Source organism: Bos grunniens, chromosome 17 (assembly GCF_055505025.1).
Source record: "Bos grunniens cultivar Pamir isolate PY7600 chromosome 17, Bosgru_T2T1.0, whole genome shotgun sequence".
Lineage (NCBI taxonomy): Eukaryota > Metazoa > Chordata > Mammalia > Artiodactyla > Bovidae > Bos > Bos grunniens.
The window spans coordinates 71,581,043-71,600,272 of NC_141181.1; the positions used below are offsets into that span (position 1 = coordinate 71,581,043).

At 64.3% G+C, this 19,230-nt stretch overlaps 1 protein-coding gene across 9 annotated transcripts in view; it reads left to right on the forward strand.

The window, feature by feature from the left end:
- Window positions 1-19,230, forward strand: part of CABIN1 (calcineurin binding protein 1) — a 71,767-nt gene that overhangs the window by 4,580 nt on the left and 47,957 nt on the right. For 5 of the 9 annotated variants that reach the window (XR_015144834.1, XM_086349056.1, XM_086349050.1 and 2 more), the window contains exons 2-18: window positions 456-516; window positions 973-1,065; window positions 1,420-1,533; window positions 2,104-2,238; window positions 2,389-2,569; window positions 4,396-4,525; window positions 5,529-5,678; window positions 6,749-7,035; window positions 7,867-8,035; window positions 9,645-9,781; window positions 11,112-11,329; window positions 11,982-12,060; window positions 12,481-12,668; window positions 13,300-13,452; window positions 14,279-14,473; window positions 16,627-16,863; window positions 16,949-17,105. Coding sequence is in view for 8 of the 9 variants with exons in the window: in XM_086349056.1 (XP_086205182.1) it covers window positions 456-516; window positions 973-1,065; window positions 1,420-1,533; window positions 2,104-2,238; window positions 2,389-2,569; window positions 4,396-4,525; window positions 5,529-5,678; window positions 6,749-7,035; window positions 7,867-8,035; window positions 9,645-9,781; window positions 11,112-11,329; window positions 11,982-12,060; window positions 12,481-12,668; window positions 13,300-13,452; window positions 14,279-14,473; window positions 16,627-16,863; window positions 16,949-17,105 (2,684 nt within the window). In the remaining variant the exon portion in view is untranslated. The remainder of the gene's footprint in view (window positions 1-455; window positions 517-972; window positions 1,066-1,419; window positions 1,534-2,103; window positions 2,239-2,388; window positions 2,570-4,395; window positions 4,526-5,528; window positions 5,679-6,748; window positions 7,036-7,866; window positions 8,036-9,644; window positions 9,782-11,111; window positions 11,330-11,981; window positions 12,061-12,480; window positions 12,669-13,299; window positions 13,453-14,278; window positions 14,474-16,626; window positions 16,864-16,948; window positions 17,106-19,230) is intronic. The other 4 variants (XM_086349049.1, XM_086349055.1, XM_086349053.1 and 1 more) reach the window with 2 other exon arrangements.

Below are 19,230 nucleotides of genomic sequence, written 5' to 3' on the forward strand. Positions count from 1 at the left end.
TGCCTCTAAGTTTTTCCCTTGTATTCCGCATAGTTTTTTCTTTTGCATTGCCCTCTCACCCTCCAGGCCCCTGCACCCCTCCCACCTGCCGCCTGCACCCCAGTCTTAGCGCAGGCCTTCCTCCTTCACTTTCCCCATCCCGGCGGGCGACCTGGTCTCTACCTGCTGCCTGTGTTTCCATTTTATTCAACTTTTGAAGAAATAACTGTTTGTCGATCTACTACTTGTGCTGAGCAGTGAGCCCTGGGGGCATGTCAGACTCACTCCTCCGTGTCCCCAGTTGTCTGGCCAGGGCAGGCGCTCCGTCCCTAGGCCAGGGGCTCCCCAGGTGGCAGACCACAGGGCGGTCCCGAGGTGCGCTCGCCTGTGTGCCCGGAGCCAGAGGCCGTGGTTTTGGACCCGGTTCCTGGTGGCCTGGCTCTTCTGGACCCCCTCAGCCTGTCCTCCCTCCCTAGGAGCCCGTGGGCCGCCCTGCCCCGCCGCCACCGCCGGGTGGCGCCAGAGGCTCTGACGATGGTATGTGCTGGTGCTTGGCCTCGCCTCCCCCCCCCTCCCCGGGCGAGGGGCGGTGCTAGGGTGGGCCCTGAAGGCCATCCGAGTGGGGCTGTGGGCACCTTCGGGGGTGTGGGTGTCCAGCTGGCAGGGCTGCGTCTCTGTGGCAGAGAGAGACAGCCCGTGTCACTGGAGTCAGTTTCCCGATGCCTGGGTCTTCTGCTGCGTCAGGCTGCTGCTGGGTGTCCTCAGCCTGTCCCTTCTGTAGTGGGCATGTTCCCTAAGCAGGTTGGCATGGTCCTTCAGAACGTTCCAGGTCCCCTTTCCCTGGGTGGTCCACTCAGCCCCACATCTGGGGAGGCCGTAGCTGTTTGAGGCGGAGTGTGTTACAGAGAGCTGTGCGCCTTGTAGGTTAGTGACGAGACGAGCCACGTTTTATCTAAAAGCAGCTCTTCTCCTCCCTCACACCTCTGCCTCTAGATCCGAATCGCAGCCTTAAACGCCAGCTCCACGGTCGAAGACGATCATGAAGGAAGCTTTAAAAGTCACAAGACCCAGACAAAGGAGGCACAGGTGTGTGGTCACGGGCTCCTCCTCAGCTGGCCCTCCTGGGGTCTGCGTGGTTCTGGCTGATGTGGCCACCCTCCCAGGAGGTGTCAGCAGGGCTCCTGGAACCTTGGCCTTGCTCGGGCTGTGCCCTTGGCGTGCTGCCTGCTGCTGTTCAGGCTCAGCTGAGCCCACCTTGCTCGTGTCCACCTGGGGGGCCGCTGAGCAGTGAGCCCCTGGCAGGGTGGGGCCTCAGGGCCGTCTCCACCGCAGCAAGGCTGGCTCACACGGCCTGGAGTGCAGCCCCCGCACACATGGTCGGTTGGCTTGAAGAGACACACCTTTGTGTTCTTGGAAAATGCCTCCCATCTTGGTTTTCAGGAAGCAGAGGCTTTTGCCTTGTACCACAAGGCCCTGGACCTGCAGAAGCACGACCGATTTGAGGAGTCCGCCAAGGCCTACCACGAGCTGCTGGAGGCGCGCCTGCTGCGGGAGGTGAGTGCCCCGGGCTTTCCCACCTGCGGAACGCCCTCCTCGCGGGGGTGCTCCGAGGTTGGGCGAGTCCGGAGAAGCACGCGGAACAGTCGCAGGCACAGAGACCCCCAAATGCCCTTCCTACTGGGGCGTCACAGTCTACCGGGTGGGGCGCTCTGTCCCCTCTCAGTGTGGAGGCGGCCGTGTGAATGGCTCGGGGCCTTATGTTTCGTGAAGTGTCAGAGCCGGGCATGGTGGGGCCACCAGGCGGCTGGGCGCCAGTGCTCTGGACGCTGCCATCCACGCTCGGGCCTCAGGCGTGACAGGCGTGCTGGACGCATCCCTTCCCTGTCTTGCTGCCCAGATGGCCTGCAAACTGCTTCCCGGGGGTCTGGCCTTTCTCGTCTGTGTGCTTGGAGCTGGGGCGGGGGCGGAGGGGTCCTTGAAAGACCCCCGGGGCCACACTGTTCTCCAGTGGAGGGTGGTTCCGGACTTGCCCCCAGGCCTGCACGGAGGCCAGGGGCCCTGCTGACGGCCTGCGGAGGTTTCAGGGCCTGGCTCTCACTTTGCGCCTCTCTGCCACGTTCCCAGGCGGTTCCGTCTGGTGATGAGAAGGAGGGGCTGAAGCACCCTGGGCTGATGCTGAAGTACTCCACATACAAGAACCTGGCGCAGCTGGCCGCCCAGCGGGAGGACCTGGAGACGGCCATGGAGTTCTACCTGGAGGTGCTCCCCGCAGGCCTCGGGCAGCCCCTGGGGGCCGGTGGCTCCCCTGTCGTCCCTAGGCACTCTGGGGGGCTGGGCCGGGGCTGTCCCCTCGGACGCCTGCTGGAGGGGCGGGGCTGACTGAGCACGCGTCTGTGGCGTTGCTTGCAGGCGGTCATGCTGGACTCCACGGACGTCAACCTCTGGTATAAGATTGGACACGTGGCCCTGAGGCTCATCCGGGTGCCCCTGGCTCGCCACGCGTTTGAGGAAGGGCTGCGGTGCAACCCTGACCACTGGCCCTGCCTGGACAACCTCATCACTGTCCTGTACACCCTCAGCGACTACACCAGTGAGTGGGGCGCGGCTGAGTTTTGCGCGCGCTGCGTTGGCATGCAGGCGGGCGGGCAGGCAGCTTGGCTGAGCTCGGGGCCTGCACTGATGTGCAAGGGCTGTCTGCCCAGCGTTCAGGGGAAATGGAGACGCGTTTGCTTCCCCACCATGCTCTGCTGGCTCTGCTGGCTCTCTTCCTCGGTCGCGGTTTGCCGCTGGTGCTGTAGTGGGAAGACAGGCTCCCTTCAGCCTTCACCCCTACCCACCCCCGCTGCCTCCTGCCCCACGCCTGCTCCTGTGATTTGCTGATGGATGGCCTGGCGGCTGCAGCCTCACTCCCAGTGCCAGAAGCGCCCTTTCTCCTAGCGGCTTCTGCTTCCCCCCTCTGTAGAGCCGCGTGGCTGCTGGAAACACCTGTGCCAGATGCAGCCCCCTCTGCCTTGTGGTGGCGTCACTCGCTGCCCTGCCTGGCCCTCTGCTCTGCAGGGGACACATGGCCCCTTGCGGGCCATCCCGAGGTGGGCACTGACGGGGTGCTGGGCCTCCTGGGCCGGCTCCTCCCGGCAGCTATGCAGGAGGGCCCTGGGCAGGACAGGGTGCAGGGGAGCTGGCCTCGGGCACAGACGTGCTCCAGCACCCAGCCTGGGTGAAGGTTTCAGCCAGGAGGCTGGCTCTGGCGGCTCTTCCTTCCCTTTCCAGGGGCGGGTGGGGCAGGACGGGGTGGCGGAGGCTGGGAGGCTGGGCCCACACCCCTCCCTGGCTCCGTGTGTTCGAGCCTGGCCAGCTGCTGGGTCCCTTCCCTGTGGTCACTGCCCGAGGCGACCCCAGCCTCTCCCCAGGTCCCCAGAGCCAGCTCAGCCGCCCCTGCCCCCTCCAGGCGGGGCGGGCACGTCTCACCGCCTCCGCTGTGGGGCCTCTGCTGTCTGTCCTCTTCTCTGCACGTTTAACATCTCAGGCTCGCACGTGGGGTCAGCTCCGGCCGCGGGCCCTCGTGTCCCGGCGCAGATGTGCGTGTGCGTCTGTGGCCGTCCGCGTGTCACCCTGTTTCCCTGTTTTGACTCTGGCGCTTGCATCTTCCCGTCTCCCTGGGGCTCGTCCTGGAGCTCGGGCGCCCCCTGGAGGCCCGGCCTTCGGTATTCTGCCATCTCTGCACCCCGGCTCAGGCTCTGCGCTTGGTAAACCAGTCTTGAGCAAAAGATGGCCTCGGGGACTGAGTGGTGTGTGTGCCTGTGAGGGCGGAGGGCCGTCCCTGAGCCGAGGAGGCAGGCCTCCCTCCGCTGCAGGCACGGCAGCTCTGCTGCAGCCCCGTCTTTCTCTCTGCTCCCACCCCTCCCCTGGGAGCCGTGCTCTCCTTCAGCGGGTGGCTGGCGGGCGGCCTGGCTCCGCCCTCCCTCCGGTGCTCCGTCCTGGCTTCCCTCCCGTCTCCCCACTCTGTCCCTCTCTGCTCATTCCTGATGGGAGTGCCTCGCACCCCCACTGACTGTGGAGCTGGGCCGGGCCCTGGGCCACCCCGTCCAGAGCAGAGCGAGCTCGCAGTAGTGCTCCGGTTCGCAGGCAGCTGGGCCCTGCAGGCTGGGTTTGCTGGGTCAAGGGTCTGTGTGTGACGCCGCCCCCCACCCCCCACCACGGCTGTTCCCAGAGAGGTTGTCCAGCCTGTCCTCCCCTCCCCGGCAGCCTCGGGGTTACTATTTTCAGAAGCGGTTCCTGATTGGATGGGTCCAGGTGGTGTCGCATCCTTGTTTCCCCGGCGTCTCTTGGGCCCCAGAGCAGGGCCCCTTCCCTGGCGTCGCTGGCAAGGCCAGGGTGTCAGAGTGCAGCCCGAGGTCACGCCTTTCTCTTCTCCAGCGTGCCTGTACTTCATCTGCAAGGCCTTGGAGAAGGACTGCCGCTACAGCAAGGGGCTGGTGCTCAAGGAGAAGATCTTCCAGGAGCAGCCGTGCCTCCGCCAGGACTCCCTCCGCATGTTCCTCCAGTGGTGGGTCCCTTATGGTCTGTCCTGCCCGCGCCTCTGCCTCAGGCTCTCAGGGCTGCCTCTGTCCGCCTTGCTGCCCGCCTTCCCCTCTCCGAGGCTGGGCTTTCCGCACTGCCCGGCCCGCCTCTGACCCGCCCTGCCTGCCTCCGGGATGGGGCCCTTTGCAGCCTGACCGCCCAGTCCTCCTATCTCCCTCCCCGGGAGGAGAGTGGGCCTGGGCCCGGCAGGCGCTGGGCTGGCCCTGCTGGCCCTGCCCTGTCCGCTTCCCTGGCTCCCCAGCGCCCTCACTGGAGTCCCCACCTCTCCTTGGCCCGCTCTCCTGCCTCTTTCGTGTTCTGGCTCCCAAGTCCCCCCTTGGCAGCTTGCCAAGCTTGGGCTGCCTCCCTCGCCACTCCCCCCATCCGTGGTATCAGCTTGGCCCCGGGAGTTTTCCACTGGGAGTTTGTGGTCATTTGTCCCGGTGTTTATGTGTCAGGAGACCGTGTCTCTTGTTCCCACCCATCCCGACGGGACTGCCCTTCTTTGGGGAGGTGGGTGATGAGCCCACGAGTGCCGGGGAGCCCTGCAGGGAGGGGCCTCTGCTGGCAGAGGTGTGTCCGTGGGAGGCACGCCGGGGCCTCAAGCTCCCGCCCTTGCTGTTGACTTCCATGGGCTTTGGTGAGCTTGGCTGCTCTAAGGGCTGTTTTTGGATGGGCAGTGTGGGATAGTTAAATCCTTATAAGCTCTTCAGCAAAGGATGGGAGTAGCGTGTGGTTTTTCTGCTGTCAGTGCGGTCCTGCTGAGGTGGATGAAGGCCCGTTGCCCGGTTGTGAGCAGATTAAAGGGCGTTAGTCATGCTGTGTACATGGGTGTTAAGGATGCTAATTACTGCCCTTTCCAGCCCAAGTGGTAATTTTATTTGTGGGAAGAATTAACACAGACCACAGGGTGTTAACTGCACGCCGGCATGTAGGATCTGCACTGTGGCGCTGTGCCCCGGTCACGCCTCTGTCCCTTGCACTCTCAGTGACATGTCCATCCACGAGGTGTCGGTGAGCGCGGCCGAGGCGCAGGCCATCGTGGACGAGGCCCTGGGGCTGCGCAGGAGGCGGCAGGCGCTGACGGTGCGCGAGAAGGAGCCGGACCTGAAGCTGCTGCAGCCCATCCCCTTTCTCACGTAGGTTGTCCGGGGTGCCAGGCGGCCGCTGGGCGCTGCATGGGCGGGGACACGGGGCACACACGGGCAGGTGGCCGCAGGACATGATCCGGGCCTCCCCTGCTGGGATTCCTGGGTCCATGCCGTCTTCTACCTGCCGCTTGCCACGCTCCTGTCAGCCCCGCTCACCGCCCGCCCCAGGAGAGGGGGGGCGGCGGACGGGGGCCCTCAGGGCTCTGAGGGACTAAGGGTGGGTGGGGAGTCCACCCCAGGGCCTGGTGTCCTGCTCGCGAGTCCACGCTCACGATGGGGTCACGCTGCTGCGTGGGTTGGAGAGGGTTTAGGGCCAGAGCTGTAGTGGGCATGGGTCAGGCAGGGGGAAGCCTGTGCAAAGGCCCGGCAGCGTGTGGGCTGTGATTTTGTTTGCAGAACTGAACGAAGCTACGCAGCTGAGGGTGTGTTGGGCGGGGTGGGGCAGTGAGGTCGGGCAGGCAGCACCATGGCTACAGGTGGAGGCCTTGGTTTTTAGTCTAAGGGCCTGGGAAGCTGTTCAGGGATGGGTGGATGGGTACCTTATGCCACACTTTGTCATACCGCAACACCACATGGCATGCAACACGACACGGGATGACACGTAGAACACAGGACAGACAGCGGGCCATGTGGCCATGGCGCACCTTAGCACAACACAGCACGCGGCACGCTGGCTCACGGTGGCACACACGCTCTTGGCCTGTGTCCAGCAGGCTCTGGCCCAGGAGCTGTTGAGCCCCTTTGGAGCACATCCCTGTCAGTAGCCCTCCCCCAGAAAATCAGACGAGTGGCCACCGCAGGGCGAGGCTACCGGGCGGTAAAGACGGGACCTTGCTTAGAAGGGCTTATCGCGTGAGCCCGCAGCTGCCCCTGCCTGGTGGGGCTGAGATGCCTTGGGGCTCCTGCGTGGAGTGCGGGGGGTGTGGGCTCCACTCCAGCCCAGCGGCTCCACCTCAGCGGTCAGTCGCCCTGGCCCCCCGCCCTCACAGGGACGGCGGCCTGGGCTCTGGGCCCCCTGTGGTGTGTGCTGAGCCTGCGTGGTGACCCTTTCCCTGCAGCTGGAAGTGCCTCGGTGAGAGCCTGCTGGCCACATACCACCACCTCACCACGTGCGAGCCCCCGCGGCCCAGCCTGGGCAAGAGGATCGACCTGTCTGACTATCAGGACCCCGGACAGCGCCCTGTGTCCCCCGAGGAGGTGGCGCCTGTCAGCGTGCTCCAGCCAAGCCCTGCCAGCGCCAGCCCTGCAGCCTCCGTGGCAGAGCCTGTGCTGACGTTCACCCCCGTGCCCACGGCCAGCTTCCCACTGCACAGCCCCAGCCTGCTAGAGACGGGCGTCCCCACCGGTGAGCGGGCCCCGGGGAAGGCTTCAGGGGACCCCATCTGCTGAGCGGCAGTGAGAGTTGGAGAGCCCTGCCCTCTCCAAAGGCCGGGTCCTGCCACCACCTGGCCCTGCAGGAGAGCTCTGGGCTGCTGGCCGGCCTCCCTCCACAGTGAGGCCCTGGGGGTGGGGTTGGCCTCGGGGACAGTTCCTCAGGCCCCTGCCTGCTGTGCTGCTGGGCACTGACACTCCCAGCTTAAGCAGCAGCCAGCAGTCACTGCCGTCTGTGGTCATGTCCATTGGAATGGCATTACTGATTTTTATCATCATTGGAGCCTTCCAAAAACACTTCGGACCAAAGCTTCTGAGCCTTTTCTTGATTTCTGTGTCACTGATAAAGCCTATGTGGCAGCTGAAGAAGGTTCTGAATGAACATGTATGTAATGGTTTCTAACTTTTTAACTTCATCACGAGTGACACCTGTCTGCTATGAATCACGTGACCCTCTTGCCCGCATCCTGTCACTGGGCCTTGGGCCTGGGCAGTCAGGGTGCCTGCTGCTTGCTTAGCCCCGTCCCAGGACAGCCAGTGGGGGGGCTTTGACCCTGAGACCCTGGCATTCTGTAGCTATGGAAAGTAGTCTTGAGGCCTGGCCTGTGGGTGAGAAAGGGGTGAGGTTAAGGGATGTGAACTGGCCTTTCCTCAGGCTCTGTTTTGATAGAGGGCATGGAAATTTCCTGAACGTCCGAGGAGCCGCACATTAAACGCGCAGGCAGGTTATAAAAGGACTGAGCACTTTGAGGTGCGTTTCCCTGGCCCAGCTCTCCTGAGCTTCCGACTCGCTCTCTTTGTAAAGGTGATGTCTCCGGGGGAGATAAATCCAAGAAAGGGGTGAAACGGAAGAAGATTTCCGAGGAGAGCGGGGAGACGGCGAAGAGGCGGTCTGCCCGCGTCCGAAACACCAAGTGCAAGAAGGAAGAGAAGGTGGACTTCCAGGAGCTGCTGCTGAAGTTCCTGCCGTCCAGGTGCGGCCTGTTGGTCTCGGCAGAGGAAGCACACAGCCTCCCGCCTCCCTCCCACCTCTGGTTCTGGGGCCACCCTCCCCTGTGGGTGCCTCCTCCGCCCCTGGATGGGGGCCTCCGAACGTCCTGAAGGCAGGAAGCGGGACTCGCGTGTCTTCAGAGCGGGGGCTGCCTGCTCATGCCTCACGCCTGGGCCTCCCGTTGTTCAGGCGCAGATGCCAGGACAGCCTGTGGGAGGGGCCCGTGCTCAGGGAGGTGCCCGCTTGGCTTCTCCAGGCTCCGCAGGGTCCCTGGAGCTTGAGAAAGTGGATGGCGGGTTTGGGAGGCGTCCCGTTTCTCGGGCTCCTGAGAGAAGGCTCCCAGGAGGAGGTGGGCCCGGCTGCCCGGGGAAAGGGGTCTGCGCCCCCGCGCTTGTCCCCTGGGTCTTCTCTGGCCCCGCGTCTTGCCCTGTCCCCTCCCTCAGACGCTCTGGGCCTCAGTGCCTGTGCTCTCCCGGGTACGGTGCTAGACTTCCTACCCCCCGCCCGAGCGCAGAGAGCAGGCGGGTTCTCTCTGCCCACCGACGTTTGAGGGGCACGTCTCGTAAGCCAGGGTGTCCTCTCCCGTGCCCTGTGTCTGCGTCTGTGAGACTCTACCCCGTTTTCTCCCTCCTGTGGTCCTGGGGTCTGGGAGGTGGCCGTGTGTCTGTGAGCATCCTTCTTGGGTCCTCAGCTGGCTCTGGCTCCTGACCGTCGGCTCCAGGGTGGTGCATCCAGGCTGACGAGGGCGGGGCCGGCCAGGAGCTTCCTGTGGCTTGTGAATCTCTCTGGCCACAGGGTTTGGTTTTCCTAGTTCTCTGCTTTTCTGTTTCTTTGGGGAGAGGGACGTGCCCGAGTGGAGCCGTTCTCAGCGGGAGCAGGACGTGGGCTCTCAGGTGGCTTCCTCCCGAGCAGAGCAGGCCTCCCGGCGGGAGCCCCGGGGTGCTTCACCCTACCCCCTCCCGCTGCCCTGCCTGGGTCCTTGTTCCCCAGCCCTGCTGGTGGGGAATAGTGTCTTTCTTCTCTTTTACCTTAGTTTCAACTGCTGGTTTCCTGTGTGGTTTTCACGTCAGCTTCCTCGAATGGCTGGCAGGGGCTCACAGTGGCTTGCTGGGTGTGGTCCCCAGAGAGGGCAGCGGTGCATTTGTGCATCCTTGGGGGGCGGCGGGGACAACTGAAAGCAGAGTCCCTGGGGGGTCTGCCGGGAGAGGTCCCCCTCCCCTGAGCCCAGAGCACTGTGAGGCATCGTGGAGGTGCTGCCTGCCCCCCCTGCTCCCCCAGCCTGCTTTGGCCTCAGCATGTGGAGGCTTGGCTGACTGCTGTCCAGGCGAAGTCCTGCGGCCGCTGTCTCCAGTTCCCTGTGGGTATCAATCCTATGTGGGTCCTTTCTGTGTTTCCCACTCGAAGGTCAGCTTCCTGTGGACAGGGGTCGCCGCAACCCCGGCTGTATTCCAACCTTGGCCTGATGCCTGGTGACCACCTAATGGGATGGGTGAAGGCAGGCATGGGCCAGACCTGGCCACGAAGGCTCGCAGAAGCAGAGCCCCCTTCCCTGGGGCCAGCCGGGCCGGTGTGAGTCTGGTGTGTTCCTGCAGGTTGAGAAAGCTGGACCCTGAGGAGGAAGATGACCCCTTTAACAGCTATGAAGTCCCGCCAGAGGCCAAGCTGGAGAGCTTCCCCAGCACGGGGCCCCACAGGCTGTCCTCCGACTTGGCCACGTTCGTGGAGTCTGGTAGGAGGGGCCACGGGTGCTGCTGGGGGCATGTCTGGGCGGTGGCCCGGGGTGGCCCAGGGCTGCCCGGCTCTGTCCCACCTGAGCTCTGAGCTCGGCCGGCTGAGGCGCTGGACCGTCCTGGCGCAGGCCTTGCTGGTCCAATGGTGCGTCTCACTGTTGGGGGTGGCTGAGTGCTGGGCGCTGTTCTGCCGCCTGAGACCGTACCCCCTCGGGCCTAGAGGTTCAGACAGCTGCACCCACAGCTGTGGGGGGCGTGGGCTCGCCACACTGCTGTCCTCCTCTCCCGAAGAAGGCAGGCCTGGCGTGGAGGACCCCCTCACGTCGGCCCCCCCAACTCATGTCGGGCCCCCCCCTCACGTCGGGTGCCCTCTCACGTCGGGTCCCCCCTCGTGTCGGGCCCCTCCCACGTCGGGTCCCCCCCTCCCTTCGGGGTCCCCTCACGTCGGCACCTCCCTCCCGTCAGACCCCCCCTCACTTCGGGCCCCCCATCATGAGGGCCCCCCTCACGTTGGGTCCCCCCCGATGTCAGGCCTCCCCCCTTCACGTCGGGTCCCCCTTGCATCTGGTCCCCCCTCCCGTCGGGCCCCCCTCACGTTGGGGCCCCCTCTCCTTTCGGGCCCCCCACCTCACGTCAGGCCTCCCCACTTCACGTCGGCCCCCCCCCCACGTCGGCCCCCCTCACGTTGGGTACCCCTCCCTCACGTCGGGCCCCCCTTGCATCTGGTCCCCCCTCCCGTCGGGCCCCACCCCTTGCAGTTGGGTCCCGTGTTGGCCCCCCCCTCACGTCGGGGCCCCCCTCACGTCGGGCCCCACCCATGTTGGCCCCCGACTCCCTTCAGGCCCCACCCCTCCCATCGGGCCCCCCCTCCCGTCAGCCCCCCGTGTCGGTATCCCCCCTCACGTCGGGGCCCCCCCTCCCGTCGGGCCCCCCCATGTCGGCCCTCCCCTCCTTTCGGGCCCCCACCTCACGTCAGGCCTCCCCACTTCACGTCGGCCCCCCCCCTCACGTCAACCCCCCTCACGTTGGGTACCCCTCCCTCACGTCGGGCCCCCCTTGCATCTGGTCTCCCCTCCCGTCGGGCCCCACCCCTTGCAGTTGGGTCCCGTGTTGGCCCCCCCTCACGTCGGGGCCCCCCTCACGTCGGGCCCCACCCGTGTTGGCCCCCGACTCCCTTCAGGCCCCACCCCTCCCATCGGGCCCCCCCTCCTGTCAGCCCCCCGTGTTGGTACCCCCCCTCACGTCGGGGCCCCCCCTCCCGTCGGGCCCCCCCATGTCGGCCCTCCCCTCCCTTCGGGCCCCCGCCCTCATGCCGGGCCCCTCCTGCAGAGGAGCAGGACGTGCAGGCCTTCCTGCTGGGGAACCTGAGCAACGGGGGCATCCTGGAGCTGATGATGCGTTTCCTGAAGAGCATGGGCCACAGGTTCCTGCTGCGCTGGCCGCCGGGCCTGGCGGAGGTCGTGCTCAGCACCTACCACAGCTGGCGGAGGCACAGTGCCAGCCTGCCCAACCCGCTGCTCAGGGACTGCAGCAACCGGCACATCCAGGTGGGTCTGCGGGGCGCTCTGGCCCCTCTTCCTCGGAGGAGGACGGCTGCTTCTAGGGGCAATGCTGGGGGCGTTCAGGGCTCCCAGAGGTGGAGGAGCCCCGGCTCACAGGTGCTCAGGGACGTGTGGGTCAGGGGCCCCTGGGCAGGCAGCCTCTCCTGGGACACTCCTGGGACTGCCTCCTGGCAGCATCTGCACGGGTCTGCTCCCCCGGGGCAGGGTGGAGCGGTGGTGGTGCCGAGCTTTGGTCCCTGGACGGACTGCTTGGTCACTTCTTAGCTGTGCCCCCTTGGCTGGGCTGGCACCTCCTTACTGCTGAGCCTCAGCTTCCTGGTGTGCGGGGGAGCCATGCACCCACCCTGGGCGCTGTCAGGGCTGAAGGCCTGTGCTTGGCTGGTGGTAGGGCTACCTCTTGCATGGGATGGTCCCCAGGACCAGAGGCGGGTGGGTCTCACCGGTGTTCCTGAGTCCGTCCCAGGGAGGTCCGTCTGTCTGTCCTTAGATCCAGCAGCAGCCACTGGTTAGGACTCACGGAATGGATAGCCGGTAGAGAGCAGAGTGGCGTCCCCATCAGGGTCGAGTCTAGCTGAGGCTTCTTCTGTCCCCACCCTTGGCCCTGGGCCCCGTTGCTGACCCCGCGCCCGTACTGCAGGAGATGATGCTGATGTCCCTCTCCTGCATGGAGCTGCAGCTGGACCAGTGGCTGCTGACCAAGGGCCGGAGCTCTGCAGGTAGGCCCCTTCCGTGTTCCCTGGAGGTCCACTTTCTGAAGTGGGCAGGAGCCGGGGACCGAGTCACTCCTCCAGGAGCACATTTCCTAGGTCACTTCATCAGGCCAGGAAAGACCTGGGTCTCTGAGAAGTGGCTGGGCCCCACAGGAGCCACCCACCTGCTGGTGACTCGGGACGAGGGCCGTGGCATCTCCGTTTCCTCAGTTCATCACAGGACGCTTTGCGTGTCCCCAGATACGCCAGCTCAGTCTGCTTGGTGAGGGCCACGAGCCCAGGGTTTCTGCATCCCTGTTGGGCCCGTTGGGCTCTGACGCCGGCCACTTGGGGCCATGGGGCTCTGCGGGCTCAGGGCCTCAGCGAGCAGGAGGGCATCTGGGCCCCGCTCACGAGGTTGACTCCTTCCGGCCTGACGGTTTTCAGTGTCTCCTCGGAACTGCCCCGCAGGCGTGCTGAATGGCAGGTTCGGCCCCGACTTCCCAGGGGCCCACTTCCTGGGGGACCTCCTGCAGCTGTCGTTTGCCTCGTCCCAGCGGGACCTGTTCGAGGACGGTTGGCTGGAGTTTGTGGTCCGCGTGTACTGGCTGAAGGCTCGGTTCCTGGCGCTACAGGTTGGTCCAGGGGCAGCTGCTTGGGAAGGAAGCCTGGGCACCCAGCAAGGAGGGGAGGGGCTGGCCATGTGACGCAGAATGTGTGCACACGCCCGGTGGCACCTGGGCACTGGGCTCGGCTTCAGGAAGCAGGGTGTTGGGGGGACGTCAGGCCCCTGGAGCCAGCACGCCCACCGCCCATCTAGCCACAGCAGCGGGAGGGTCTCGTGGGCCCCACAGACCTAGAGAGGTTGCCTTGCAGCCTTGGCCCTTTGCTTGTGCTTCCCGAGAGCTGTGTGGAGCACCGGGGCAGGCTAACTGGCCCCCAGCCCCCTGAACACCGTGGCACCCTTCAGTTGGTTCTGGAGTGGGGCAGGGCCAGTCGAGTCACAACTCTGCCACCTTCGCTTGAGCTCTGGACGGGTTCTGGGCCGCGTGCCCCGGCCACAGGGGTCACCGTGCCCCCTGGGGCCCTGGTGTGAATCATTCGTTCATTCACCCATTCAGCAGATACGTGCTGAGCCCCACTCTGGCCAGCTGCTGTGTAGGGGGGAAGGTGGACATTGGCCAGCCCACCCCCATGGTGCCCCCCATGTGAGGGGCTTGGGAGGCAGGCCCTGGCGAGCACGGTGAGTGCGCCTCCTCTGCCCAGGGAGACATGGAGCAGGCCCTGGAGAACTACGACATCTGCACGGAGATGCTGCAGAGCTCGGCCGCTGCTCGGGCCGCAGCGGGGGCTGAGCAGAGAGACGTGGTCATCCGCCTGCCCAATCTCCACAACGACTCCGTGGTCTCCCTGGAGGAGGTGAGCAGAGCTTCCTTGACGGTGTTTTCCTGTCAAAGGCCGGACCTGTCCGTGCGGACTAGGAGACAGGGCAGGAGGGGGCCTGGGAGAGGCAGCCCTGGTGTTCAGGGTGCCGTGGACTTGAAGGCTCCACCCTGATGGAGCACCTGCTGGGGGCCGGGGGCTGGGGGCCGGAACAGGGTGGGGGGTGTCTGCTGGGGGTGGGGAGGGTTTTTGCTTGGTCCCCAGGCCCGTGTGTGGGGGCAGCTCCAGCAGGATGAGGGGAAGCCCCCAGAAGCAGACCACCACTGCTCTGGCCCAGGGCTGGCCAGCGGCCTGTGGTTCTCCTCCTGTCCTCACTGTGCAGCCCCCGACCCCCACCCACAGCTCCGTGTCTGTGACACGTCCTTGGGCTGAGGGTGGCCATCAGGCCCTGCAGAGTGGCTTCAGGGCCAGGCCCAGTGCAGCAGCCTGCTACCCCTGTCCAGCAGGCCTCCTGGCAGAGAGGGCTCCAGGGGTCGGTGGTGGGTGCTGGCCTCTGGTGGGGGCCTGCTTGGTCTCTGAAGCCTCGTACCCCGGCCCAGGGGTCTGGGTTGCTGAAGTGTGACTGGGAGGCTGGCTAACTGTTTTGGCGCTCTCTGTCTGGAGTCTGTGCTTTTGGGGTAGTTGTGTTTTTCGGTGTATTTGTTCTTTGGAGACTGGAACGCCTTGACCCTCACAGAGGTACTGTCTGTAAAGCAGCCGCTTGCTGTGAATGCCTCTCGTCTGCGTCTGATAAGGGCAGAACCCTGGCCGCCTCAGGGGGCCCGCAACGGCTTGGTCAGCCAGTGATCCGGGCCTTTTCCAGATTGACAAGAACCTGCGGTCACTGGAGCGGTGCCAGTCTCTGGAGGAGGCCCAGCGGCTGTACGAGGCCGGCGACCACCGCGCCGTCGTACGCCTGCTGCGCCCCACCTTGCGTCCCAGCAGCTGCGACCGCGCCAAGCACCTGGAGTTCATGACGTCCGTGCCCGAGAGGCCGGCCCAGCTGCTGCTGCTGCAGGTGAGTGCTCCCGCCTCGCCCGCGCCCTCTGCCGTCTCCTCTGAGGGAAGCAGAGCGAATTCCTCCCCGCAGCGGCAGTGGGCGAAGGTGGTCAGAAGGTGCGCTCAAGGGAACCCCGCCTTTGGCTCTCAGCCTCGCGTGGCTAGTCGGGCTCAGCCATCCATTCACCTGATGGTCCATCTGCCTTTTTTTGCTTTTTATTTTCTTTTTTTCTAAATGCATTTTTCTACTTTATTGCTTGGTCTTCTTTTACTGGTTTTAAAATTAATTGTTGAGTACGAATAAAACTAGATGAAATCCGTGTACATCGACAAAACAAAAGCACGGTGAGCTAACCAGCCCCGGAGGGTCGCGCTGAGGGGAAGGAGTGAGCGTGGGTGAGGCCTGTGTGCGCTTTCAGCCCCTGCATGCCCCGCCCCCAGCGCCCAGGGCCTAGCCGGGCGTGGCGTCTGTGGGGCAGGGCATTCCCGCATCTCATCCCGGGCCGGATGCTCGCCCTTGCCCCAGAGGCCTGCTGTGGGGCCTCACAAGCTCGGGCGTGTGGGCGTGGAGGAGAATGCCCGGGGCGTGCTGGGCGGTGCGGGCTGGGCTGGCAGCTCCTCCCTCAGACTCGTTACCTCCCTGGGGCCTTCCGCTTGGGTTTGGGAAGGGAGCCCCGGCTTCTCTCAGGCTTCGTGAACTGGAAAACAGATAAGAGGTGTGGCTGGGAGCAAGTGGAACCAGAAGGGGAGGCAGGGAGTGAGGAGGAGGGGAGAGGAGGTCAGGCAGCCCTGCGTGAGGATGGGGAGGAGCTGCGATGCCCTCGGTGCCCTCACTGGGGGTAGGGGGCAGCCAAGTGTGTCCAGGGAGGGGCCACCCAGGGGCTCAGGTGCTCCTGCTTTGTGGTCTGGAGCTTCTGGGTGAGAGGACAGCACCCCCCCCCACTGCCCACAGCCCCGGAGGGATGGGCACCTGCTGAGGAGGCACCACGCCGAGCTGGGCTGAGATGAGGCCGGCCGGCTGCCCGGGAGCTGCTGCTGCCCGCGCAGGAGTGACTTGATGTTTGCCCAGCTTCCTGTTGGCGGAATGTGCTTTCTTTTTGGTTTGGACGCTTCTGATAAATTAAAGGTCTTAATCTTTTCCCACTCAAGTGCTTTTGTCAGTTTTTTCTGATTTTAAATTGTAGCTTCTGAAAAAAAAAATAAATTGCAGCTTCTGTTTTCTTTGATGCACAGAAGTTTTGAATTTTTAACGCATCAAATCTCTTGATGTTTTCACACGGTGGTGCATTTGTTCATTATGCTTGGAAAGCCTTTCCGAGGCTCGAGCAGCCTTCGTCCTGTGGTTGCAGACTCAGGGTGGAGCTCCTGCAGTGCGCCTGGCACGAGGCAGGTGGGGGCCCTCTGATGGAGCCTGCTTTCCACAGCGAGGCCGGCCGGCGGCGTGACAGTGCACAGGCGGGGGTCCGTGCGCTGGGCTTCTCCCAGCCACGGTAGGTGTGGGGTTTGTGCTTGTAACCCGCTTCTCTGAGCGTTTGTAGGGCGGGAGCCTGACTTGGAGCCCCCTCTGGGACACGCAGGAGGCTCAGTCGCCCCGGGTAGATGAGCTGCCTGCCGCGTTCTTCAGCATAGGGTGGTTTCCTCACGGTCGTGTGGATTCCAGTCCTGATGTTTTGGGTTGCTGTTTTAGCACGATGTTACTGCAGGTCGTTATGTCTTCTGACTGTGCGTTTTCAGTTTATAGGCACCCTGGTGAGTTTTGCGTGTTAGCTTCAGACGTAGCCGCTTTACTGCATTCCCATTATCCCTGACGGCCTGTTTTGGGGGGATGGTCTGTTGCCCCAGGCAGGGGTGACCTGTCCTCAGTCGCTAGCAGGTACTCTTCTGCCTTCTGGCTTTTTCTGGCCTCGAGCACTGGGAGTGGTGTCACGCGAGGGTGATGCTGGGGGCCCCAGTCTTTTCCTTGACTTTGTCACAGCCTCACCTCCTGTGTGCTCTCATCGAGAGGGCTCGGCTCCGGCTGCGGCCTCCACCTCTGCCCATGGGCTCAGCACACCTCAGCAGCTCCTGCCCGATGCACCAAGAAACACAGGACGGCCCTGCCATCCCCGCCCCAGGCCCCAGGGCCCAGGGGAGCGTGGCTGCCGTGTGTCCTTACCCTCTCCTCCTGCGCAGGACTCCCTGCTTCGGCTGGAGGACCACCGGCAGTGCTTCGAGTGCTCCGACGTGGCTCTGAACGAGGCGGTCCAGCAGATGGTCAACGCCACCGAGACTGCCGCCAAGGAGCAGTGGGTGGCCACGGTGACCCAGCTGCTGCAGGGCATGGAGCAGGCTCTGTCGGCGGATGGCAGCACCCTGCGGGACTTGTCCGCTGCCGGTGGCCTCACCCGGCTCACCAACAACCTCATCCAGGTAACCTGGCCGCTTCCCTCCCCGCCTGCCCCCAGCCAGCGCCTGCAGCCTGGCGAGCTGCCCGCCGTGACACCCCGTCCTGCAGGTCATCGACTGCAGCATGGCTGTGCAGGAGGAGCCCAAGGAGCCGCACGTGACCTCCGTGCTGCCCTGGGTCATCCTGTACCGGGTCATCCGGCAGGAGGAGGACGCTTTCCGCTCCCTGTGCCACCAGCAGCAGCTCCAGAGCCCGGCGGACGAAGGTGCGGGGATGCAGGGGCCTGCCTCTTGTCTGTCTGCATCAAGCTACGAGCACATCTGGGCTCGGGTGCCAGAACTTTCCTGGACGGAGGCAGAGGCAGCGTCTTCGTGGACCGGGTGGTGGGGCGGGGCCACGGAGCGTGCCCTGCTTCCCATCGAGTGCAGGGGGCGAGCCCCGTGCGGAGTGGGGCCCCGGGGCCTCGAGCCACCGGCCGCTCCTGGCTGGGGGCCTGGGCGGCACAGGGCACGTGGGCACGGGCTCCACTGCGCGGCTATGACCGCAGGCCAGTCAGGCAGCCTCGCCCGCTCTGGGGACAGTGGCACGTCTCAGAGTCGCCGGAGGGCAGCCGGAGCAGCAGAGTCGCAGCCGCAGCGTGGGCTGGGCCGGCTCCAGCGGCGGTGCTCAGGGTGGGCCTGCGGGGCGAGCAGGGCCTTCACAGGCTGGCACTGGAGCCTGGGCAGCACCTGCGGACCTGTGCTCAGAGGGCGAGGCTAGAGCAGACCAGTGGCTCAGTGGCGTTCGGCCAGGAGTGTCGATACCTCCACCAAGTGCGCGCTGTCCTTCGGTTTTCTTGCGTTTTCAGTATAAACTTGATGAAGGTACACGTGACTTTTATATAGCTGTGATTACCACACACACGTGTATGTGTTTATTCACCAGCTTGAAACTGCATTTACTGGGGGTTTTCGCTAGTCCCTGGCCGGGTCAGCCAAGTGCGCGAGCAGTGCAGTCAGCCGTGTTGCGGCGCCCACAGAGCCCACGTGCTCTCTTGCTCGGAGGGCTGCACTCTGCAGCTGTCTGTCAGCGGCTCTCTGCTTGTCAGGCCTCTGTGAATGAGAACTTCTGGGCCTGACGGTTCATGGTCAGGGGGAGAAGCAGGACCACCAGCAGCACCCACAGAGCCCTGTCTGAGGCCTGGTGGATGGCCGGGCAGGGGGGGACACGCAGCCGTGGGGTGGCTGGGCAGGGCCCCCGGAGAGCCGGGCGTGTGGGCAGGCTTGGGGAGGCGCAGGCAGAGGAAGGCGCCCGCCCGTCTGCAGCCGGGAGCGCCCTGCTTGGCCCGGCCCGTGGCCGGCGGCGCTGCTGTCTACTGGGCCACACTGGAGGCAGCACCTCATGCGTGCCTTTTTGCTTCTGCTAAATTGACCCTTTTGGATAAATTTTTAGAACAGATATCTTTAGAACTCTTGACAAATAGAGTCTCTATGTTTTCAAAAAAAGTTCTAATGGTGAAAAATTAAGGTTTATACCTATAAACGTGGATTATTTTTTTATAAAAATAATACAAAAAGTTTTGTGGATTAAGAGTCTTCTGTTAATTATGTAAACACAATATAGTATTTTTTAAAAATTGCCAATAAGCAAACAAGGAAAGGAAGACAGTCCAATGCCATAAACCTTGAACAAGTGGGTGGGGAGACAGGAATCCCAGTGGGCTGGCTGCCCGTGTAAACCAGAACAGCCAGGAGCATACGACTGGACCCGTGGGGGGCGGTGGAGAGCTCACGGTGCTGGAGAAGGTGGAAGACGTGGAGGACAGAGGTGGTCCAGTGTGGGGTGAGGGAGCCCCCGTGGCCGCAGGGAACCCTGCATCAAGTTCAAGAAGAGGTCCCTGAGTGGTAGCTTTAGCGCCGAGCCTGCAGGTCGGAAGCGTGTGGTGTGTCCCCTAAAGGCTGATACACAGCAGTCTATATCCAGGTCCATCGTGGCCAAGGGGGTCTTCTGAGGACAAAGGCATGTTAGGTTTCTAAACTGAAGAAGCAGTTAAAACGAGGTTTGTTTCAGATTTTTCCCTGGCACGGTTCAGTGCCATTGGAGTGACGTCCGTGTGTCGACGTGGTTCTCACGGCAGGCACGTGTGGGCCGAGGCACGCAGCCGGGTCGTTTGTAATCACAGTGGACTCCAGCTCCTTGAGGGCGTCTCAGGAGCATGGCTGGAGGACAGTCAGTAATCCAGCGGGAGGCAGGAAGGGAGAGCGCCGGGAGAGAACGTGCCTCGGGAGGGAGCCAGCAGCCAGGCTGAGCGCGTGCAGAGCGGGACGTCCGCGTTATCCTGGGCAGCACCGGAGCAGTGTGCACGAGCCGGCAGATGGAGCCGGGACAAGCCGCCACCGACCCAGGTGGCA